This window comes from Fukomys damarensis, unplaced genomic scaffold (assembly GCF_012274545.1).
Source record: "Fukomys damarensis isolate Sample0158 unplaced genomic scaffold, DMR_v1.0_HiC HiC_scaffold_24, whole genome shotgun sequence".
Lineage (NCBI taxonomy): Eukaryota > Metazoa > Chordata > Mammalia > Rodentia > Bathyergidae > Fukomys > Fukomys damarensis.
Genome location: NW_022900936.1, coordinates 65,472,057 through 65,494,245, shown reverse-complemented (window position 1 = coordinate 65,494,245; position 22,189 = coordinate 65,472,057). Strand labels below are relative to the sequence as shown.

General features: G+C 34.5%; 1 protein-coding gene across 4 annotated transcripts in view; it reads left to right on the top strand.

Moving 5' to 3' along the window:
- Iqcb1 (IQ motif containing B1) overlaps nt 1-22,189 on the top strand; it is a 46,182-nt gene that overhangs the window by 15,116 nt on the left and 8,877 nt on the right. For 3 of the 4 annotated variants that reach the window (XM_010629990.2, XM_010629992.2, XM_010629991.3), the window contains exons 8-13: nt 1,969-2,147; nt 5,135-5,244; nt 6,606-6,715; nt 12,846-12,988; nt 14,661-14,809; nt 17,806-17,937. In XM_010629990.2, coding sequence (XP_010628292.1) covers nt 1,969-2,147; nt 5,135-5,244; nt 6,606-6,715; nt 12,846-12,988; nt 14,661-14,809; nt 17,806-17,937 — 823 coding nt within the window. The remainder of the gene's footprint in view (nt 1-1,968; nt 2,148-5,134; nt 5,245-6,605; nt 6,716-12,845; nt 12,989-14,660; nt 14,810-17,805; nt 17,938-22,189) is intronic. The other variant, XM_010629993.2, reaches the window with a different exon arrangement.

The following is a 22,189-nucleotide window of genomic DNA, read 5'->3' as shown; positions in this document are numbered from 1 at the left end:
GGTCTAGAAATCACTCAAATGTCCCTCAGCATGTGAATTAATAACTGACTTATATAAGGAATCTGCACTAGAGTTACAAATTTACAAATCAGCAGCTTATGAATGGTAGTTAAGAACATAAAAGAAGATGGGAACAATGGGAAATGTTAATTGGGTGTGTATTTTCACACTTCACATGTTTATTTTAACATGTAAAAAATGGGGTTGTGGGAATAACCTTTAAAGGGTAGACCAAAGAAGTGGAATCCATGAAAGAAACTGAGAAAGAATGGTCAGAAGTGTATGGGCAGACAGTGAAAGGGAACCAGAAGAACAGTGTATCTATTACAAAGCAGAGTAGGCAGAAACAGATCCCAGAAGGTAAGTACTTACTGATATACATGTGGCTTTATATTTGGAAAGTTATATAAAGGAAATGAACTTATTAAGGGCAGTTAAGTAAATAGTGACAAAGAATACAGTCATTTGATGAATGGGAAGTAAAGGAAGTGAAGACTGGAAACTTTGTATTAGAAGCAGAAAAATAAGATGATAGTGGTCTGAACATGATATTTTTTTAAGGATTAGGGATTAAAGAGCATTGAAAAGTATTTGAGCTAATTATTACATATATATTATGATATAAAATAAACAAGTGATATATGGAAGAAGTACTGTGATAAGGATACCTATGGAAGGCTTTCTGAAATAAATGCATTTTTATATGAGTGTTGAATACTGTAATAACAGTAAATGCTGCAATAGAAAGGCGTGAGACTCCCTGGCCTAAGGAATAGCACAACCAACGTAGCAGAAACAGTTACAGAGATTCCCACATATTTTGATTAGATGGCTTTTAAAGTCTTTCAACTCTTAAGATGTTTAAATCTAGGCTAGGATACTAATCTCTTTTTGTCTTAAATTCATATTGGTGATTTCTAAAGTATAACTTTCAAAGAGTTAACAATATGACTCATGCAAATATTAAATTTAGGGGGTCAAAATTCTTATTTGGCTTGTTAGTTAACAAGGAGACCTGTAAGATGTTCATACGGGCTTAAAAGAGATTTTGAGAAAGGGAGATTTATAGATTTGGTTTATCATACGAATGTAGAAAATAATTTTTTCATAGACTTATTAAAATTTTTTGAATAGGAAAAATACCAATGCCTTCTAAAACAATATATTTAGAATTACCTCTTCTACTGTATAGAAATCATTTGCATTGCTGTTGAGTAGGTCTATTTGCATTTGCTCTATGAATTATTGACTATTTCTACCATCAAATTTAAAGTACAGTATCTTAATAATAGTTAAAGGTACAATCCTAGAAAATCACAAAACTTCTTTAGGGAGTTAAAGAATACTTAGTTTCTGTTTTAGGTAATTTTTCATGAGTTCCATAATGTAAGTAGATAAGGTTGTTAGTCTAATAAAGGAAATGGCAAGGAAAAGGTGAAATTCTTCCTAAAGCATGTGATCTTTGAATATCATTAATCTATATTCTCTTGTGATTTTACTTGTTATCTTGAAGCTTTTTGTTTTGTTTTTGTTTTTTTAAGACCAGATTTCACTAAATAGTTCAAGCTGATCTTGAACTCACTGTGCAGTCTAGGCTGGCCTTGAACTTTCAGCAGTCCTCCTGCCTCAGCCTCCTGAGTGTTGAGATTATAGATTATGTGTGTGCCACTACAACTGGAACCTTGAACTTTTAAATAACTTGCTATTAATATTTTGCCATTTCTCTGAGTTTCTTTAGCTACTTTGTATTCTCTGTTGTACCTATCATGGCACCTTATACACAGTATGAATTCAAAACATTAACTGATTTAATATGATGTATTCTTGTCAGCAAGCTACATATTTATAAAAGTGGCTTGGATCAGTATACAGAAAGGCCTCAATCAAGTTACTGAATCTTTTATTTCTAATTTGTTGTGATAACTATGCATAAATTAGTAATGATACTTTTTTCTTTTGTTCTGTTAGTGATGATCTATTTAGAATAGAAGGCAAAACCCTGCATTCTGTTTTAGATGAAGTTATTTCCAAGCTTTTATCAACTCCTAGTCCACTCATAAGAAGTACTGCTACAAAGCTTCTACTGTTGTTGGCTCAGTCCCATCAAGAAATTTTTATTTCATTGAGACTAAGTGCTTGCTACAAAGGTAATATACACATACTTCCTTTTCTTGGGCTTCTCAAAAAGAAAAATTTTATTGATACTTTATGACACAAAAGTTTTATATTTTGAACTGTGCAGATAAAATGTTACAACAGATACCATTTCAGAAAAAAGAGCTTTATATAACCAAGCTGGCTTCATGTCTCTCAACAGAAAGCATGTGGTACTTTGTTGAACCAGTTACAATAAATATTTACCCCCTTTGATAAAAAGGTTGTATGTTGAGTATATCGTATAATGTAGTAAAATAATGACCAAAGAGATGTCACCTTATCGAGGTAGTTGAAAATAGAACTGTGCTTAGGAGTTGGGTAATCTTTCTCATCTTTCTATCAGTTAATAAATTATTCTTTAACTCTTCTTTGCCTTTCCTCAAAAAAAGACCCCAATAGGGGCCAGGGATTTAACTCAGTGGTTCTGCTGCCTGCCTTGCAAGCACAAGTACCCAACTTTGATCCCCGGTACCAAAAAAACACCAACCAAATCTGCCTTGCCTCCAGAATCAAACACATATGCATTTAAAAGTCAGAAATTTTGAAGATGAATGGATCCATTGCTTTACTATTATATAATAGCTTTCATTTATTGAGCTTTTACTATGTGTTAAGTCACTATTCTCCATACTTTACATGTATTGAGATATTTAATCTTTATTTAAAAACCTGTGGGATACTCTTAGTTTCATTTTATAGATGTGAAATAAAAGGCATAGGAAAATAGTAACTTACCCAAGATCACATAGTGTATTTTTTCCAGCTTTCAAGCAAAATTATATATTGGCTTTATTCTATTTCTTTGCTGATGAGAGCCTTGTATTAATTGAAATATATTTTTTACTAAGCATTGTCGGGAAATAGGTTTCTATTTTATTAAATATACTTCGTGTAGGAATATATTACATATAGAACCTTTAAAAGGTTGTATGATATATTTAATACCTAAACATTTAGAATGGCCATTTAATCATTCTTAATGATCTGAAAGGCACTTTAGTAACTTAGTTTGCATCAGTGACTGTGTGTACTTTATTTTATTGTATTATAGGATTCACAGGAGAGGAAATACCAGTAATAGGACCCTAGTTGATAACTTTGTCAGATTTTTTTTTCAGTTATCATTTTTCAGTTCTGCAATTACAACTAAAGGTAAATGCCCAGAAGAGTTCATTACAAAGGAGTTTTACCTTAATTCTTCCTTTCTTTGACTGATATGTGTACAGCAGAACTTATTCAGGTTCTTCTAGATACTTAAAGTTATCAATACTGTTCAGAGTTTAGATTTTAAAGAGAATATGATGTAGAAAAGCCCATATAGCAGTTTCCCCAGTTGTATACTACAAAACTATCTGTTGTAGTCAGCAAAATTGAGCAAGGGAATACATTAAATACAGGACACATAACTTACAAGGTTATTTTATGGTAATTACCCAAAGAGTCACATGCAAAGGAGTGCAAGAGATTAACTGCACACTAGAAGCCCAAAGCATTCAACTGAGGGCCTAGATCCTAGCAGTTTCTTGCACAAGTCCAGCTAATGGCTTAGGGTCCAAGGCATTGTCCTCCAAGAGTGCAGCCAGAGGCCTAGAGCCCATGACAATGTCTCCTGCTTGTCCGTATTGAGGATCTGCACCTGGATGGCCCAAAGGCCAGTGGTGGAAGCCAGAAAATTTACACTGGTATGATGAAGGATTTGTGCCACCAAGCTGAGGAATCCACATTGAAGCTAGGAAGTGATGCTTACGTAAAGATCAGAGCTCCCCTAATGAAAGCAGCAGCCATTCCCAGTGACAGCGAGGTCCCAAGCTTCTCCTCCAATGAGAACAGCCCAGTTTGTATCAGGAAAACCATTTGCAGCAAGCTTCTCCTAGAAAATCAATAGGCCCAGATCATCCTCTCCAGTTCTCTTTTTATGGCTATTGCTAGCAGTTGTCAGGTGTATCCTCCATGCCCAGACCCCACTGATTCAGTTCAACTGGGTGTTAAGTTGACAGTCGATCCACTACAATGTTGTAGTTACTTTTCTCTCCTTGCTGAGATGAAATACCTGACACACAAAGTTGAAGGGAGAAAGGTTTATCCAGCTCACAGTTTGTAGAGGTTTTAGTCCATAGTTAGCTGACTCCCAGGCAGAGTGGCACATGATAGAGGAGCATTGGAGAGAACAGTTCATGGCGGCAGAAGACAGCAAAAGCAACAAGAGAGAAGACAAGTCTCTTTCCCTTATATTGTATCCAGGCTACCAGAATTAGGGTGGTGCCAAACCAGTCAGTGGACTGATTTAATAATCACAGACCCTTAAACCCAGCATCACATACTCTAGATCCAGTCACCTCTGAAAAAGCTCCCTACCCCCATGACCACGTGAGGCTTTGGGGGGACATCTAGACACAAACCATAACAAAGATCATTTTATTTACTTATTTATATCTAATACATATACACCATTCTAACATGTCCTGGAAATAGTACCTTTACTACTATGTGTTATTTTGGGATAAAAATGCAGTATTCTAGCATTACAGCACTTTTGTATTTGCTCAGATACTAATGATTTGCCGTGAAACTATATGTTAGTGTATTTTTGAAAATTTAAAAATAACTTTTCTCAAAATTAAAATAACTGATAAGTTACCTGTTTAAGTGCATTTACAGGGTAGGCATATATGAGTATGTATGTGTGTCCTTAATGTTTTATCTTTTTAAAAATGTTTCAGTTTAAGGTATTTATATTCAAACAAAAATTATTTCTACTCTTTGACTTACCACAGTGATTCTACTGCCTTTTTTTCAATTAAAGAGATTGGATATATATATTTACACTCAGAAGTTTTTACAAAAGAAAAATCATATAAATTGGTGTTCTGTTAATTCATTTCTAAACCAGTCTTCTTAAAATTCAAATTAATACTGATTTAGATAAGAAAACCATATTTTATTGTTAATCACTGTACCTTTTGCTATTTTATTTCAGGACTCAGAAATCTACTAAGTAAACCTGGAATTGGGACAGAATTTAGTCAAGAACTTGAACAACTCATTGGCCTTTTAAGTCCTAAAATCTATGAGGAAGCAAGAGAGCAGGTAAATTCTAAAAAAAGAAATAAAAGAGTGAATATTAAATTATAAAAATAATTTATGTGCTACTTGGTAATTGATCATATTGAACCTTAATTTTCATTAAATACACCTTTCTTTCTCTTAACACTACAAGCAAAATGCTTCCCTGAAAAAATAGATATATCTGTAAGATTTTCCATTTCTCTTCTATTCAGCCTTCCCATAATTTCAGTCTTCCTTTTCCATTTATAGAGTCTACCACATCAATTTTTAGAATTTCATGAAATCCACATCTGTGATTATTTCTCCTCTTTTGTCTATAAAATATTCAGTCAGGCATGGTGTCACAGGCCTATTATCCTAGCACTCAGGAAGCTGAGGCAGGAGGACCATTACAAATTCCAGGCCAGCCTGAACTGCACACATAGTGAGACCTGTCTCCCCCAAAAAAGATTTTTTTTTTTAGTACCAGGTATCGAACTCAGGACCTTGCGCATGCGATGCAGACGCAGCAACACTGAGCTAAAACTCTGGCCCTAAAAAAGATATTTTAAAAAAATGTCTAATTACAGAAAATTATTTATGGCCACCTATTCCTTGTCTTATTCTTTGAGGTATTACAATAGTGCTATTTGCCTCTATGTAAGAAACTGTATTAATAAAAATTAGAAGTTTGAATCAGCAGGTTACTATTCTATCACACTTAAATATGGAAAACAGATTTAATCTAAAATAATACAAGATATTTATCTAAAATCCTAAACCAAAAAGATAATACATTTTAAAATATAAGTTGAAACCATGAAATCTAGTTAGGCAGAAGAATGATAGGGCACCCTGAAAAAAGAGAGCAGAGGAAGAGAATTCTCTTCTTCTGTTGTGAGCCTTTACAGCTCTTAGACTGATCTCTAAACTGTGCAAGCATTGGACAGACATAAAACAGCATACCAGAAACAGGGATCACAAAGCGATTTGAACAACCACCCAACAAAGGTCATCAGAGCTTAGGTTCTGAACCTAAGCAGGATGATAAGCCATTAAATAAGTACATTAAAGAGTTATTTAAGACTACAACAGAATAGGCAGAGCTATTCAGTCGTTGGAAAGGAAGTAAGGTTAGACAGAATTTGGAGCTAATCAGATGATACTTTGAATATTCTACATGTTGTCTAACTGAACGTAACAAACCACTCTTGGGTGGTGAGGTGTAGTGTTCTTAGGCCTTCCCTGTCCTGAGCCCATGAACTTAATGTTGCTTCCATACCCATCTTGTTAGAGATGGGGATTTGAATGCTACTTCCCCTAGCCTGATATTTTAAGAGGTAAACTTTTTTAAAAGGCTTTTCTAGAGATTCTTCTAAATTATTTCTCTTGAATTATTTCAGAAACTACATCAAGCAGCTTGCTTGATTCAAGCTTATTGGAAGGGCTTCCAGACTAGAAAGAGATTTAAGAAGCTTCCATCTGCTGTGATTGCTTTGCAGAGGAGTTTCAGGTAAAAACATTTTGTGCTAGGAATAGTGATCTGACAGTCTTACTAAGGTACAGTTGAAAACTTGAGTTTTTGTTGCTTTTTTTCCCTTTTGTTTTTCAATTTCCTAATGTTTCCTTTTTTTTTTCTTGCACTTACTCTGTTCCATATGTTACAGAGTTCCAACACTCCAGTAACTAGGGAAAATATAAGGCAAGAATCTGATGTGTCCAGTATACCATTCTACTTTTTAAGATTTGTTTGTGGGCCAAATCTATAGACAAAGCCAGTGATTTTTGTATTACCAAACACTCAAAATCAATAATTTGTGTAAATGCTCACATATAATTATTATAAAAAATGTGCAAATACATAAAAGTTAAATATGTTAACCTGATTTTCCTGAGTATGTGGAGTATGGATTGATACAGACCTTGAAATATGATAGTCTCGTTTATTTCAAGAGGATTGAAAATGAAATACTGAAGTTGTGATCTGTTTTTTATTACTGTTTTTTTTAAATATAGTCAGCATTTTTGAAGAATGTCCAAAAATCAGCGTTATTAAAACATTCTAGTAAAATACAATGTGGAAAGAAGCCCTCAAATGTTAAGTCCACTAAGTTCTATCTAGTGGAACCCAATGGGATAGCAGCTACTTGACTTATTATTGTAGTTTTAGGTGAGAATCCTCTGACCCAGGAAGGAGAAGGGAATCTCAAATGCCAACCTGCTGTCTAGGTACTTGGAGCAGCACTTCAGTGTTCCTTCGAAATAGCTGGGAGATTCATAATGACCTAAGTAAGGTAATCCCTTACTTAGGGAGGAAGGGAGGGAGAGGGAGAGAGAAAGACCTGGCTGCCAAGACAGTCAAAAGAAACTCCTGTGGTTACCATTTGCCCACTTTGTGATATGAGTAACTTATCCAGATTCTTAAAGGTTGCAGAATGAATGAATGAAAGAGAGAAATATTGATTCAACTCCTAGGTGATTTATGATAAAGTAGAGCCATCTCAGAAGTGATCTTTTCATGTAGTCAAGTTTTAGTTGACTAAAATGAAACTGGTATATTACAGAAGTAAACTTTTAAAAAAAAACCCTGAAACTATTCTTGTAGTACCTGCAGCTGCATTTCTCAGTTATAAAAACACTTTAAAAATAGCTCTGGGGTTCAAAATGCTATATTGTCACAGACTTGATGACACTGAAGTCATTCTGGTTGCGTCCCTTAGTGGATGTCCTATTTGTTGATGAACGTTTTCTATAGGAAAGATTGAAAGACAGCTTATAAATATTATTTGGCATGAATATTGTTGGTGTAATTTTTTAACATATCCATCAAATGGTTAGCAAATTCCAAAGGATGAATGAGGGGGTGGGAGGGGAGGTGTGGGGAAAGTTTGAGACTTATATTTGTGTCCCACTTTAGCAACTTATTGGCTGAGTGGCCTTGAACAAGTTATCCCACCTCGTTCAGCCTCAGTTTTCTGATCTATAAAATGGAGACAGTAGGTTACACACCTTAAAAGATTGAGATAATATGTTTGAAATAATAGTGTGTTAGCATATCACCTAGAACTTAGAAAAAAGTACATATGGCATGTTTTCTGCCTTGAATATGTATATAAATCTGGACAAGTAGAAAGCATTGAATAAATGGTAATCATAAGAATAAGAGTTATACATCTGGCATTGCTTGAAATTTATCACCTAACTTATAAGATGTTTCTCAAAATGTTTAAAAACATTTCTGTAGTCAAATAAAGAAATACTGAATAGGGCCAGGGATTTAGCTCAGTGATTCTGCTGCCTGCTTTGCAAGTGCAAGGTCCCATTTCTGTGGTCAAATAAAGAAATAGTGAATAAGGTCGGGGATTTAGCTCAGTGGTTCCGCTGCCTGCTTTGCAAGTACAAGCTCCCAAGTTCGATCTCCAGTACCAAAAAAAAAAAAAGACAAAGAAAAAGAAACAAAGAAATACTGAATAATTTGAGTACCACAGTGTATATATATCTTCTTATATTCCAAAGAATCTTAGGTGTTCTTGGTATTGCCCTCTCATGATTCTGCCTGCTATCATCCTCAGCTATATGTCCTCTTACATTCCAGGGTGTCCCTACACCATGGATTCAGACCTTTAATGTTTAGTACCACAGTAGCTGTCAGATTTGTTTACTTTCTCTTTTAATTTAAAAGTATCCCAGAGCCAGGCATGGTGGCTCACACCTGTAATCCCAGCACTGGGAGCCAGGGGCAGGAGGATCGCTGTGTGTTCAAGACCAGCCTGGGCTATATAGTGAGTTCAAAACCAGCCTAAACTACATAGGGAGACCTCGGATCCAAAATAACAATAACAACAACAATAATAATTTTAAAAGTATTCCAGAGGCTTCAGAGTATAGGGATATAGTCAGTGACAGAATGCATTTTTACCATGAGGCTTATAATGGCTTGTCTAAATTTCCTCCCCAAAACCTCATGCGGGGCTCATAGGTGAGGCTTTTCAGTGGTGGCTGAATCTAGAGTGTGTGACAACTGGGTTTGATTCAAGGTGCAGTGCTAGGATAGAGGGTGTTGGGATTAATCAGTCCACCAATTGGTTTGGCACCTGCCCTAAGCTAGGTAGCGGAAATATAATATAAAAGAGGCAGAAAGAAGCTGCTATGGTCTCTTGGACTTGCTGTTTGCATGGACTGTTTCTCCTCTGCAATCCCCCTCTCCCATGCCACCCTGTCTGTGAGCCAGTTCAACTATGAACTGAAATTCCTACAAACTGTGAGCTAAATAAATCTTTCCACCTTTAACTTTGGATATTTGATATTTTGCCTCAGCAACAAGAGAAATATAACCAAGACAAGGCGCTTTGTTAAATCCTCAACACACACACACACACACACACACACACACACACACAGAGAACAAACCAGTATCCCAAGATTACAACTTTTATCCATTTAGAAGTACATCTTTCGAATTCTAAGTAATATTTCATTATTTTAAAATAGGAGCTCCATTGCTTTCTTCCTGTAACAAAACCAGACTGGTTATTAGTATTTCCATTTTAAAAGCTAAGCTATAAATCCACAGTAATTTATTTGCCATTATATGTTTGTTTCCTGTTCAGCATTTTGAATTTGGGGCTCTGGAGTACCCTGAAGTACAGTTTTAACTGTTAGGCTGTATCTGGTTTTTTAACTGCAAGTTTACTGTAGATTTCACTACCTTTCATCTTCTATTAGATGTTAAAGGTTTGTGCAAATCTCTCTTACTTCCTTTGTTGTTGGGCTTTCTGCCTTTTTGTGGTCTGACAGGTCATTACCTGGGTAATTTCCCCTTCCAGGCTTTCTTTAGGGAGAAGGGACTACCGCTGCTCACACTTATGGGACTAGATTGATCAATGTTCTTTAGATTCAGCAAGAGGCATTTGTTTATAGTCAAACTCTTGCTAATGCACTTTCTAGGAGGTTTTTTATTTTTTTAGTTATTTCTCACAGTTAGAAACTTTATTTTCTATTAAGCATTCATTTCCTCAGCAAGCATTTCTAAAATAGCTAACAGTAACCCCATTTCCCTTGGTGGGAAAAGACCTCATAATTTACCTACCTTTAATCATTTTGCTGATATTTAGATATTTTAGTTAAATTTGTTTGATTTGTCCTGGAAACTGAACTGTTAGGGTTCAGTATTTGTCTGAGCAGTACTAAGCAGGCATTACTCACTCAGATAAGTATTTATTGATTTAATATCTGATCAGTTCCTTTTGATAGGAGAAGTATAACTCCCAACCAGCTAGATGTCAGATGTGCCAAGTTCATGTCCCCCAAAATCAAAGAATGAATTCCAAGGAACAGTGGAGGTTAAGAATAGGAAAGACTTTATTGAGAGATAGGTGGGGTCCTGGAAGTGGGTTGCCACTAAGGCCCTTTTTTGAGGGTAATTTATACAGAAAAGTCACAATGTGGGTCAAACTACAATCAACCTACAGGATTACAAGTATAGCTACTTAGCTAATATTGGTTCAATGGAGGAACAAGTCATATAGCAAGGGTACATGGAAAGAACAAAGGAATTTGGGGAAGGGATATGTCCGGAACCTCTGGTAACCCACCTGGGTATCTGATGCCTAGCTAGACTTCCTGGACCAGGTGGTGCTAATTACAGTATAATTCTAAGTTTCTCCTTATCCCTTATGGAGGCATGTAGGCTTGACCATTGCATCTTTCTCTTAAGTCCAGACCTTCAAATGCACCTCCAATCACAATTCTGATGTTTGTATATTTCCACTGACTTCCTTGAAAGCCCAGTCCCTCTCTGACTGTATATTAATTTTTATCTAATTTAGCTGCCTATAGTTCTTCCTTATTAGAACTGCAATATACATGCCATACTGGTCAGATAGCTACTCGATCTTACAGAGAAATAAGATGGAAATAATTTTTAATTTTTGAGTGATTATATAAACTCTTAGCAAAATAGCTACAATGTAACGAAAAGGAGGAAATAATAACAATAATAATAATAAAAGTACCTCACTTTCTAATTGTTTTCAAGCTTGAAAATAAAGTATATTAATCCAAGAAGCACAAAATTTACAGCTGTTAGTTCAATCATTAAACCCCATTTTTCTTTTGTTTTCCTGGTTTGTATTTTACTTCCATTTTCATGCTGCATGTTTTTTCTTTCTTTCCTTTTCTTGCTCTATTTCATAGCCTGTGAACCTAAATTATTTCCCAGACTCAGTTTTCTGTCTGATTAAATGTCCTAGCATTGCAGCTTTAATGAGTACCACATTTCTTATGCTAATAGTATATGTAAAATACTGATAATTCAATATAAACATAATCTATAACCTATTAAAAGTTGGAAATGGTGTTTTTAATTTTTTTTGTTTTGAGACAGTCTTGCTATATAGTTCAGGCTAGCCTTAAACTCACTATGTGGCACAGGATGGCCTCAAACTTTTGGTTATCCTCCAGCTTCATTTTGCTGAGGGTGAGATTACAGACATGCACTATCACACCTGGCTGAAAATGAGTGGTTTTTTTTTTTAATATTTCTTTTAAAAATTGTTACAAGTGAAAAATGACTACACTTAATTGTGTTTGTATTTTCAAAAGAAAACCCTCCCTAACTATAACATTATGGGGTCTAGCCAAGCTATCTGTAACAGTTATTGGCAGTTTAATTCTAGGAAAAGAAGAAACATGCTCTTGAAGGAGACACATACAAATTAATTCTATGGGGGCTAGGAGTGTAGCTCAGTAGTAAAGTACTTCCCTAGGATACATAGGCCCTGGGTTTGATCCCCAGCACCACCGAGAAAGAAAAAAAAGCAATTCTATTGAAGTAAAATAAATACTGTAATTGGCTTCAGTTATCCTCCTGGTATTCCATTCCTATAGGAGTCTGAAAGTATTTTGATAATATCTGCTGTAGACTAGTATTTGTGAGAAGCAACAAAAATGTAGCTGGGATGGCTGAAAAAATTTAGTAAGTAAAAGCAGAGAATATATAAGAATTAAAATGTCATGAAAAATTTTTAACTAGTTATAAAATATTTATTATTAGTCACTATTGAGAGCTAGATAAACCTAAGAAAATTAAAAATGAGCCATAATCATACCACACAGTGACTACTTAAATTTTATTTTTTTAATCATTTATTTTTCTTTGTAAGTATAAATTTTTAACACAATTTGAATCTCATTCTTGATTTTTTTTCACCTGACAGTCCATTCATTACATGTCACTAAGTATTCTTTGAAAATTTATTTAGCCATAGGTCCTAGAATTGCACCAGATATATCTAATTCCCTATCATGGAACATGTGGTTTGCATTCAACTTGTAACTATTGTAATACGATGCTGAGAACATAAATTTTTGTATACATATTTGATTATCTCCTTAAGAAAATTTAAACTACTTTTCCAGATTTTTGATGGATATATCCAATTATTTTCCTACAAAAGTTCTACTGCTGAAGTGTATGATGTGTACTTCATTATACCCCAATACTACCAGGAATTATCTTTAGAAACACTTTTTTTCTGTCTGTATTTGATTGCTTTTAAGATAAGAATTTCCTACATTTCTTGAATGAACATATGATTTGTGAAATTATGTGTAACTGCTTGAACTCACTGTTTCCATCACAGATCTAAACGAAGAAAGACATTGCTGAAACTAAATCGGCAGAAGGAAGAAAAGGATCTCAGATTACAATTGCAAATTGAAAGACAGAGAGCCATGAGACTTTCCCGAGAATTACGGCTTAGTGTGCTTGAAATAGTTCACCCAGGTGAATGCAATATCAACCTTGCAAGTATAAGAATATAAATAAATAAACCAAATTTTCTAGCTACTTGATGGTTTCTTTTTTTGTACTTGGACCTTTGCCTTGTCTCTTTCTCTCTCTCTCTCCCTCTCTCTCTCTCTCTCTCTCTCTCTCTCTCTCTCTTTTTCTCCATAAGCCTTATTTAAAAACCTTATTGAATCTCTGGAGTCAGAAAACAAGTTTCAATTTTTTCCAATTCAGACCTGTTAGTTGATGATAACCTATTTCCCCATCATATTTTATTTTCTTTTCTTTCAGGTAATTTAGTGAAACATAAAAATTAACATTTAAAAATAGTTGTCAGGGACATAAACTCTTTGAATTCACTTAAGGCGTTAGAACATTGCTACATTCTGCCATGAGAATTTTACTAGTGCAAACCTTGCAACATCACTTTGTCTCCTGAGAAGACTAAGCTAAAATTAATAATAAAGTATGATCTGAGAGGGCTAATTGGTTACAAGGTTTTTGTCTTTACTTTTCTTCTTACTACTCATTCCCAGAAACCTTCACTATTCCCATGTTTCTCTTCCTTTCCCTTAAATCTAGTTATATTACAGAGTCTCATCAATACCTAGTTACTCTCATATTCTGCCTGGTGTGTGCCATCCATATCTATAGCTTCAACTATCAGCTGAGTGCTTCACTTTCATATCTCACTCACTTTAAGCTCTTTCCAGCAGGACTACTAATAGACCTTTTTACACAAAATGTTCTATGTGTACACCACCCAAGGCAGTAGCCAATGGCTGAAGGTGGCTATTCAGTATTTCAAATGTGCCTAATGCACTCAAGGACCTGAATTTTTAATTCTGTTTTCTTCAGCCACTGGTAGTTATTACCTACTCTATTAGACAGCACAGCTCTATAGCCAGCTGCCTGTTGAATAGTTTTACTTAAATATCCAAAGGCATCTTAAAATTTAAAGTCATCTTGCTCCCAGATTTTCTCTTTATTTCTCATTTCAGACAATGGTGCCAACCATCTACTCAGTTTCCCATCTGAGACATACTAAAGTTCTTTCTCTTTTATCTCCATCTATCAGCTTTTTATACTCTCAAATATACCACTGTTTTACCTCTTTTTTTTTTTTTTGGACCAGGATGGAACTCGGGTCTTTGTGCTTTCTAGGCAGGTGGTGGCAATACTGAGCTAAATCTCCAGCCCACCTGTTTTAAATTCCACTGATACTACCTTCTCATTCTTAGCAGCTGTGAAACCTGAGGTATATGAGTGCCAACTCTCAGAAAGTAAAAAGGAAGCCATATGTGTAACCAACTAAAGAGAAATTTGGAAGCACAAAGCCTTGCCCTTTCCCTCTGGTAGTACGAAATGATTTCTTATCATATACTAATGATTTTTTCCCCCAAATGTTCTTAGTATTGAATTTTCAGTCCTTTTCTCACCACTCTACCACAAAGATATTTTTATGAGTCTTTTCTTTAAGGAACTTTGCATAATCTGGGAAAGCCTTAGTGTTTTAAAATCTTAGAAATGTAAAATTATAAGATCGGGGAAATCAGCAGTATTAAAAAAAATAAGACTGCAAGATTGTTATTATTACTATTGTCCTGATTTGAGAGCTTGACAAAACATAGCAGAGAGTACGTTGTAACAGTGTCTGTCATCTTTTCAGGTCAAGTAGAGAAATACAATCAGGAGATGGAAGAGAAATCAGCATTAATTATTCAGAAGCATTGGAGAGGGTACAGGGAAAGGAAAAAATTCCACCAACAGAGGCCGTCTCTCACCGAGTATAAAGCAGCGGTCATACTTCAAAGAGCAGTGAGTCTAATACAGCAAAAACAACTCTAGCTAAGGAGCCAAAGTGTTCAGCTCTGATTTTGCTATTGCTGAAAAACGTGGTCAAGTTACTTAGATTTCCTAAGCCTTAGTAAAATAAAACTGATTTAGATACCCTATCCATAGTACTACTGTAGAACTTTCACCACATCATTTATCATACTGCAGTATTGCTATGGTTAATTTTTTCCTCTGTTATTTAGGCTGCTAGTTCCTCAAGGATAAGAAGCTGTGTATTACTTAATGTTGTCATCGGCTCTCAAATTGTGCTTTATGTATGACTGGAGGTCTGCCTTACCTTTTTACTCAGTTGTGTGGATCAGATATCCTAATATGTAGGAATGGTTTTTGTATATTGTACTGTCCTGTGTAAGGGCAGCATATCATATTTGTAAATTTAAATATTTGATGTAGTTAGATAATTATAATACCTCTTAAAGTATAGAATACTGTTCTTAAATAAGCAGAGTAACAGTAATATTCTATTGACTTGGTAAAGCATAGCATGGGGTGCTTTTGTCCAGTTAATGATAAATTTTCCTAATATTCTATTATAATGGCTACAAGAGAGTATAATATAACATGTTTTAGCTGTTAAAGCATTTAGCTTAACAGTCTGTTGTTGAACTTCCTGGTCAATTTTCAGTTTTTCTCTATAATAGATTTTGAATATTTTCTGTGGATTAACAGTTCACAAAGATATTACAAAATCATCTAACAATATAGTAGAATAAGTACTAGGAAAATCAGAAGGGATACCTGGCTCCTTTTCCTTTGGCCCTGTCTAGGGATCTCACTTTATATATGCAACAAACAGTCCTGCACCATCACAGAATCACAACACTCTCCATATTTACCCTCTGCTAAACAAGGTTATCTAAGGCTCAGGGTATCAAGGTTGAAGACCATTCCTTCCTGTAGAAGAACCTTTGCCTCCTTTCTAATACTTTTACTTCATAGCTACCTTTTTGTTGTTTGGTTTCATTTTGTTTGGTTTTTTGAGGCAAGATCTCACTATGTTGTTCATGCTGGCCTTAAACTCACTATGTAGCCCAGGCTGTCCCTGAACTGACAGCGATCATCCTGCATTAACTTCCTGAGTGCTGGGATTACAGGCATGCAGGACAACACCCAGCTAGCTACTTCCTTTTTGAAGACTTTTCCTAAAAAAAATAAATAAATAAATAGACTTTATCTGACAAGAGAATTAGCTTGGCCCTTATGAAATTAACTAAGATGAGCCCAATACTTTGTAAAGGGACCTGCTGAGGTATTCAATCCTTTTTTCCATTTAACAAAATCAATAGATAATGCATATATTTGAAAATTGTAGAAAAGATGAAGTTAAATATCAAAAGAGATGCCTGAAAAAGTTGAAAATTGTCATGTTGGGGTTTGGGAACAGTATTAACTGAGTAGAGAACTATAGTTATTTTGGGACTAACTCTTATAAAAGAGACACTTTAAGCAATAGAGTTACACCAGAAAACTTTTTATGGAAAGGGCCAGGTATAAAATATTTGAGGCTTTGCAGGCCATGCGTTCTGTCGTAGCTCCTCAAGACTTACAGCACAAAAGAAGCCATAAATACTAGTAAACAAATGAGCATAACTGTGTTCTAATAAAACCTTATTTGCAGATATTGAATATTAATTTCATATAGATTCACATCACAAAATATTCTTTCTTTATTTTTAACCACATAAAATGTAAAAAGAAAATCATTTTTAGCTTTCAGACCATAGAAAAACTGACAGCAGACTGGATTTGGCTTATGGGCTGTGATTTGTCAACTATTGCTTTATCTTTTTTAACCACTGCTTTAAACCATGTGAATATGTAACTTTGATGAAAATAAAAACTACAAAGAAAGGAAAGGAGTGAAAAAATGGGAAGAGTAATTTCAAATATGTCCCAAATCATAACTGTTACAAGATTTTTTTATTTCATCAGCAGTCCATTCTGAAGGACATAAGAACATTCAGAAATTGTCAGCTGCCTTATACCTTATTTTATAAGATTTTCTCATTTACCAAGTATTTTTTAGATATTCTATATTGTATGTATTTCTGTTAGCTATGTATAATCAGGGTCCCAGATTTCTATAAACATAGAATTAGTTCTACAGAGATCAAGTAACTTGCCCAGAATCATATAGTTTATAAGAAACTAGAATTGAGGCTAGAATCAAATGCTTTTAATTCCTTATTCATCTGTATTGCTTACTGCAGAAAAAATACATGAATGTGTCCTTGTGGTCAGATTCCCATTGCTGTGACATAAATACCTAAAGTCATCAATTTATAAGGGGAAAAGATTTATTTTGGCTCAAGTTCTGAGGTTCCAGTCCAGGGCCACTTGACTATTGCTTTGTGCCTGTGGTATGGCAAAGCATCAATGGCAAAACTGCTCACCTCCAAGCCCATAAACAGCAGGGAGGAAGAAGAGGCAAGGGTATGCTTGTAGTGACTTAACTTCCTTTCACTAGGTCCCATCTCTCAAAGGTTCCACCACCTCCCAACAGCGCCATCAGTTGGGAACAAAACCTTTAATACCTGAGCATTTACACTGAGGAACATTTACAATTCATATCATAACAATCTTCATAAAAAAATGAAAGCATTAGAGAGAAATATCCAGATGGTCCTGTGTTACATGGTGCTAAAGTGATAGGCATTCACTAGATGATAATATGTATAAAATAGGTAAGTTAGATATCTAGTAAATGCATTTTCAACTTCCAGTATTTTCAACTTAGAGTGGATTTAATTAGGACCTAACCACCTCATAAATTGAGGAGCATCTGTATAGTTAAAAAGTCACTGCCCTTTCTTACTCCATTACAATCCCATCTCTCTCCCTCCTCATACACACTCAGATAAACCATTGTTGCCATAGTGTCACTGCTATATGTTTTAGAGAGATAATAGCTATATTAGGGGAGAGCAATCACAAATCTTTTTTTTCCCCTTCCCCAGGTTCTTAAATTCCTAGCAAAGTGCCATAAGAAAAAGAAACTATCTGCCTCTTGGCAAGGACTCCAAGAACTCACTGATACACACAGAGTTCAACTGAGGCAACAAGTGGATGACTATGTCAGAAGACATCCAGTATGTAGGCTTCTGTGTCATAATATCCATATTACATTATTCCATTGCATGACTTTCACCAACAAAGCAGTATCTCATGTGTATGAGCCTGTTTGTTATTGATGTAAGGTAATTCAGTGGCTTTGCCATATATTTAATGAGTTGAAGTCTTTTTATAGTTGTATGACTGTCAAAGTATAGTCATTGGTGAAGAGGGTTTTGCTTCTCAACAGACTTGCTCAGTCACAGGAAGACTGGCTATTTAGAATCTTGTAAAAGAAGTATATATAGCTGTCAATGAATTTTCATTATTACATGTAAATATACACAAAACTCAGAGACCAGAAGATACATCATTTGACTATTTGCCTCCTAGGATTTTATTACTATGAAACCTTTTCCAAATAGAAAATATATATCTTTGATTATATAAATTATATAAAGCCTTATACTGTATATATTTTCCTAATCATATAAATCTGTTTGTTAGTACATGTTGCAATACATAACGATTATATTCATCTCAGGAGTAGGTACATGTTCTCAACATCTTATTTCCCTTTTGTTTCCTTTCACCTCCCCTCTCCCTGCTCCCCATCTCTAGATTGTTTCTGTTGCCCATTTGCAAATGATCTCTCTACCTCCTTGTTTCTAAATGTCTTTCATTTTGTTTTTTGAAATTATTTATTCTTAGTTTTCTTATCTAAGTTACATTATGTAGTATTTAAGCCTGAAGATCTGTTTTATTTCAGTTAACATAGTCTCAAGTTGTATCCTTTTTCATACACATGCCTCCAATTTATTCTTCATGGCAGAATAGTAGTCCCTCATGTGGTATAATTACTACCACATTTTCTTTATCCGTTCATCTGCTGATGGATATATGGACAACTTCCAAGATTTAGTTATTGTAAGTTGTGCTGCTACAAACATGGGTATGCATGTATTGCTATACTAGAAAGAAAATAGTGGAATTGAATGGAATTTCTATTTTAGGCTTTTTGAGGAGTCTCCAAACTGATTGCCATAGAGTTTGTACCAGTTTACATTCCCACTAACAATGTAGAAGGCTTCCTCTTTTCCCTGCAGTCCTGCCAGTATGTATTTTGGTATTTTTGTTTTGTTTTGTTTTTTGTTTTTTTATGTCACCCACTCATTCTGGAATAAGATGGAATCTCAGTGTTTTAATTTGCATTTCTTTGGTGGCCACAGATGTTGAACATTTTTTCATTTATTTATTGGCTGCTTGTACTTCTTCTGAGAAGTGTCTATGCATTTTAGTTGCCATATTTTCATTGGGTCTTTTATCTATATCTAGTTTCTTCAAGGTTTTTATCATGAACAAATGTTAGATTTTTGTTAAAGAATTTTTCTGTGTCTAGTGAATTAATTTGATTTCTGTCCTTGTTTCTGTTTATGTGATGTATTACATTTATTGATTTGCATATGTTGAACCATCCTTGAATCCTTGGGATAGAGCCTACCTTTCCATGATGTGTGATCTCTCTGATGATTTGTTGCATTTGCCAGTGTCTTATTGAAGATTTTAGCATCTAGAGTTACATTAAAGAGATTGGCATGTGGTTTTCTTTTTTAGTTGGGTTCTAATCTGGTTTTGGAAATAGGGTAATGTAGCTTCCAGGAATGACTTTGGATGTAATTCTTCACTTTCAGTTTCTTTAAAGGGTTTGAAGTGTATTGGCATTTTTTTCTCCCTGAAGTTCTTGTAGAATTTAGTGGTGAATCCATCAGGTTCATAGTTTTTCTTAGTTGGTGTGTTTTTTATTAATTATTGCCTCAATTTTATTGCCTATTATTGGATTACTCAGGGTTTTTATATCTCCCTCTTTCAGTTCTGGTAATTCATATCAGTTTAAGAATCTATCTATTTTTTCTAGATTCTCCCAACTTGTTGAGGAGTACAATTTTTTATACAGTTACTAATAACTTTCTAGATTTCACCAGTGTCTGCTGTGATTTCACCTTTTTCATTTCTAATTGTGTTGTTTTGAGTCTTTTCTTTCCCTTGTTTGATAAGTTTGGCTGAGGGGTTGTCTCTTTATTCTTTCAGTGAACTTTTTAATTCAGTGATTTTTTTTGTATTGTGGTTTAGTCTCAGTTTCATTATTTTTCACTATGATCTTTTTTTTGTTTTGTTTTGTTTTATTTTTTGTACCGGGGATCAAACTCGGGACCTTGTGCTTGCAAAGCAGGCAGCGGCACCACTGGCCTCTAAATCTCCAGCCCTCTGATCTTTATGAATTCCTTCCTTGTAATTAGTTTGGGTTTGACCTGTTCTTGTTTTTCTAGGACCTTGAGCTATATGATTAGATTATTTTTTCAGCTTAGTTTTTTTAATGTGAATATTTGTACAAATAAAGTTCCTCATTTTGTTCTTTAAGTTCTATTATACATTGTTCTGACTTTATTGTTTGATTCTAATAATTTCTTCTGTGACCCATGAGTGTTTAGGAATGTGTCATGTGGTATTCAGATGTTTGTAAAATTTCTATGGTTTCTTTTGTAATTGATTTCTAGTTTCAATGCACTATGATTTCATATACAATGCACTATGATTTTATATTATACATGGGATAATTTTTATTCTTTTATATTTATTTAAAGGAGGCTTCATGGGCTATAATGTAGTCTATTTTAGAGAAAGTTTTTTACACTGTTGAGGTGTATATTCTATTGTAGTAGGGTAGAACACTGTAATACCTGTTAAATCCATTTACTTACAGGTATGATTCAGCTCCAATATTTCTTTGTTAAGTCTTTGTTTAATTGATCTATTTGTAATGATGAGGTATTAAGGTCCCCCACTATGCTTGTGTTGGGTTTTTTTTAATCTTTTATGTCTGGTAGTATTGTTTTATGAAGTTGGGTGCATCAGTATTCAGTACATATATATTTACAATAGTTATCTCTTCTTTTTTAATTGTTCCCTTAACTAATAATGTAATGACCTTCTTTGCCTCTTCATATGTTTTAGCTTTTAGTCTACTGTGTCTGAAAATAAGATTGCTACCTCTCCTTGTTTTTGAGGTCCTTGTGTGCATAGAATGTTTTTTTCTATCCTTTGATTTTTAGTTTATGAATTTCTTTTTGGTTTAGATGAGCCTCTTTTATGCAGCCAAGCATTGAGTTTTGTGTTTTGATCCAGCCTGCCAATCTGTGTCCTTTAATTAGGAAGTTGAGGCCATTTAAATTGAAAGTTATTACTGAAAGATATTGGCTTATTGCTTTTATTATATATTTTTTCTCTTGTTAACTCCTTTATTTTTTCTTATTGAACTGCTCACCCTGCTTGATATATTTATTCCATCAAACTTTTTGACTTTGTTGAATTCATTTTCTCTGTCTACCATACCTTGAGATTTTTGGAGGGCTGGTTTGGTGGTCATGAATTTCTTATGGTGTTCTTTGTCGTGGAATGTCCATTTTTCTCCATCAATTTTAAAAGATATTTTTGCAGGATATATCAGACTGGATTGAAAGTTGTTTTCTTTTAGATCTTGAAACACTTCACTCCAAGTTCTCCTGGCCTTTGAAGTTTGTGTTGAAAAGTCTGCTATAATCCTAATGGGTTTATCTTTTTAGGTGATTTGTTGCTTTTCTCTGACAGTTTTTATGATTGCGTTGGACTTCAGGTATTTGGAATATGATGTATTGTTGGGAGCTTTTTTATTCATTGTAATTATTTAGAGTTCTATAAGCCTCACTTACTTACATGTTGGGTTCTTTCTCCATGGTTGGAAATTTTTCTGCTATGATTTATGTAGACATATTTTTTATTCCATTTGTGCTGTCCTCTGTTTTTTCTCTAACTCCTCCTAGTCTTGCATTAGTCTTTTTAGTATCATCCAGTAGCTGTGGGATCATTTTTCCTTGCTCTCTTGTTTTAAAGCTAACTATATCATCACATGCTTCCATTCTGTTCTTGAGGTCTGACACACTCTTCTAACATTGGTCATTTTTGTTGCTCATATATTCAATAGAATTCTCTATCTCTGGGATTTCTCCTTGGCACCTTTTCATGGAGTGTATTTCTTTGGTAAATTTTTCATTGATTTTTTGTTCTTTTGTTTGTTTTTCTTTCTTTTTTTCTTTTTCTTTTTTTTTTTTTTTTTTTTTTTTTTTCTAGGACTTGAAATATCTCACTCCAGACTCTCCTTGACCTGAGGGTTTGTATTGAAAAGTCTGCTGTGATTCTGATGGGCTTTCCTTTGCATGGGATTTGTTTCTTTTCTCTTACTGTTTGTAGTATTTT